Source organism: Monodelphis domestica, chromosome 5 (assembly GCF_027887165.1).
Source record: "Monodelphis domestica isolate mMonDom1 chromosome 5, mMonDom1.pri, whole genome shotgun sequence".
In the NCBI taxonomy this organism is placed as follows: Eukaryota; Metazoa; Chordata; class Mammalia; order Didelphimorphia; family Didelphidae; genus Monodelphis; species Monodelphis domestica.
In genome coordinates, this window is record NC_077231.1 from 73756096 (window position 1) to 73758150 (window position 2055).

At 37.6% G+C, this 2055-nt stretch overlaps 1 protein-coding gene across 1 annotated transcript; it reads left to right on the forward strand.

Moving 5' to 3' along the window:
• The first annotated feature begins 1442 nt into the window (after positions 1–1442).
• On the forward strand, positions 1443–1770 carry LOC100014452 (elongin-B-like). Its single transcript, XM_056798637.1, has one exon. The coding sequence runs from the start codon at positions 1443–1445 to the stop codon at positions 1734–1736; it is 294 nt and encodes a 97-aa protein (XP_056654615.1). The 3' UTR covers positions 1737–1770.
• Positions 1771–2055: the final 285 nt, after the last annotated feature.

Below are 2055 nucleotides of genomic sequence, written 5' to 3' on the forward strand. Positions count from 1 at the left end.
TGGGTCCTGGAATCTCGCCTAATGGGCTATACTTTGTCACTTTCTCCTAACCTCTCAAGGGTACCAGTGGATTTCTCTTTCATCCTTCAGTCTTGTCACTACCAATGGAGTCTTCCTGTTGTCCACCTGTCTTCCCTCACTTTCATCAGGGAACCAGCCCATTTCCTGGATATTATACAATCCTCAATGGCATCTTTTTTCTCCTGTCCTACTTCTGAATTCCTTTATCATTAGTTATTTGTTTTGGCCTGCTTATTCACTGTTGTTGCTATTAGAATTACTACACATTTTTTAGCAGGGAAATCAGATTAGTAAGGTTAATTGGGCTAACAATGATTTAATGAGTAAATGTGGAAGACATGCTGAATCCAAATCTTGGGACAAATCCAGTGCAATTTCCACCATACCACACTAATTTAGGTGGCCCCAATATTTTATTCTGACCAGCATCTATAATAGCTTTTACTCATTCCACAAATCAAATGATGATTCTATGCAAGGTGCCAGGTAAAACATTTTATTTCGATTCTATACATGTTGGAAATGTGCAAATACTGATAGAATTACATAGTAGTAAAAAGAATTGGTACTACTTTATTTAACATTTCCCAGCACAAACTATTAAAAGTTAGGTTTTGGTTTGTCATCTGAAAAAAAAATGCTATGTATGCTATACTCAAGTGATTTACTTGAAAAATTGTTTGAATGATCCTCATGGGCTTTAAAATGTTTTTCCTCCAAGTTTTGTTAATCTAAAATTAATTAATACAGTAGAAAAGAAGGGATATGGACAAATTTTAGTTTCCTATCATTATCCAAGTACCTTTTTTATTTCTGATAATATAATAAATTACCAATTCTTGTTTCTCTGGACAACCCATTTTTAGTCAATTAGTCCCAATCCATTCTATAATAATAAGATATCATTATCTTTCCCTATTCTTAGAATTTAGTGTCAGATATTATTATGCTTCCATTTTCTTAGAATTTGGAATCTGACAAGGCTTATTAATAGGTTGGAAGAAAGGTCTGTAAGCTAAAGAAATGCTAGCAAATTTTATATCTCCAAAGGCAATTGATAATATAATTTAGATCAATCAACAAACATTTATACAATGCCTTCTATGTTTCAGACATTATCTTGGGTTCTGAGTGTGCTAGAATGTTCAATGGACTTGGGTTCTCATTGATTCTAGTCCTCTCTAAAGGAGTAACTAAGTGGCACAATAGATAGAGTACCAGGCTCATCTTCCTGAGTTCAAATATGGCCTCAGAAAACTTTTTAGCTGTGTTGCCCTGGGAATTGACTTAACTTTTTGCCTCAGTTTACACATTTGTAAAATGATTTGTAGAATAAAATGACAAACCCACTCCAAAATCTTTGCCAAAAGAACTCCAAATTCTGTCACAAAGGGGAGGGGGGAGGGAAGCTAGATGCCCAGATGAATGTGTTCCTAATGTTCTGGCACCACAAGACAACTATCTTCACAGATGCAAAGGAGTCTAGCACAGTGTATGAGCAGAAGTGCATTGTGGGAGGAATCCCCAACAGGCCCCCAGATGAGCAGGGGCTCTATAAGGATGACCAGCTACTGGATGGCAGTAAGACCTTGGGTGAATGTGGCTTCAGAAGTCAAACAGCCAGGGCTCAAGCTCCAGCAGCTGTGGGGTTAGCCTTTCAAGCAGATGATGCATTTGAAACATTGCACATTGAGTCTTTCTCCAGCTCCCCATAGCTCCCAGATGTCATGAAGCCTCAAGACTCTGGAAATGGCACCAAGAGCAAGCTGTGCAGTAAGGGCCCTAGGCCCCACCCCCTGCAGTGACCTAATGCAATAAAAAATTTTAGTGTCAGGCTTGTTGCCTCCAAAAAAAAGATATGGTCAAAAATTCTTCCAAACACAAACAACAATCTAAGTGTACAGACCAAAGTCCACTTATGCCTGCTATATCTTGAGCTTTTATCTATGTCCTCTGAAAAAGTTAAACCCAGTTTACTTTTTATACTGGAATCCTTCACTTTCTACTAACTTCTTGAAGATCCTAGTGGAATTT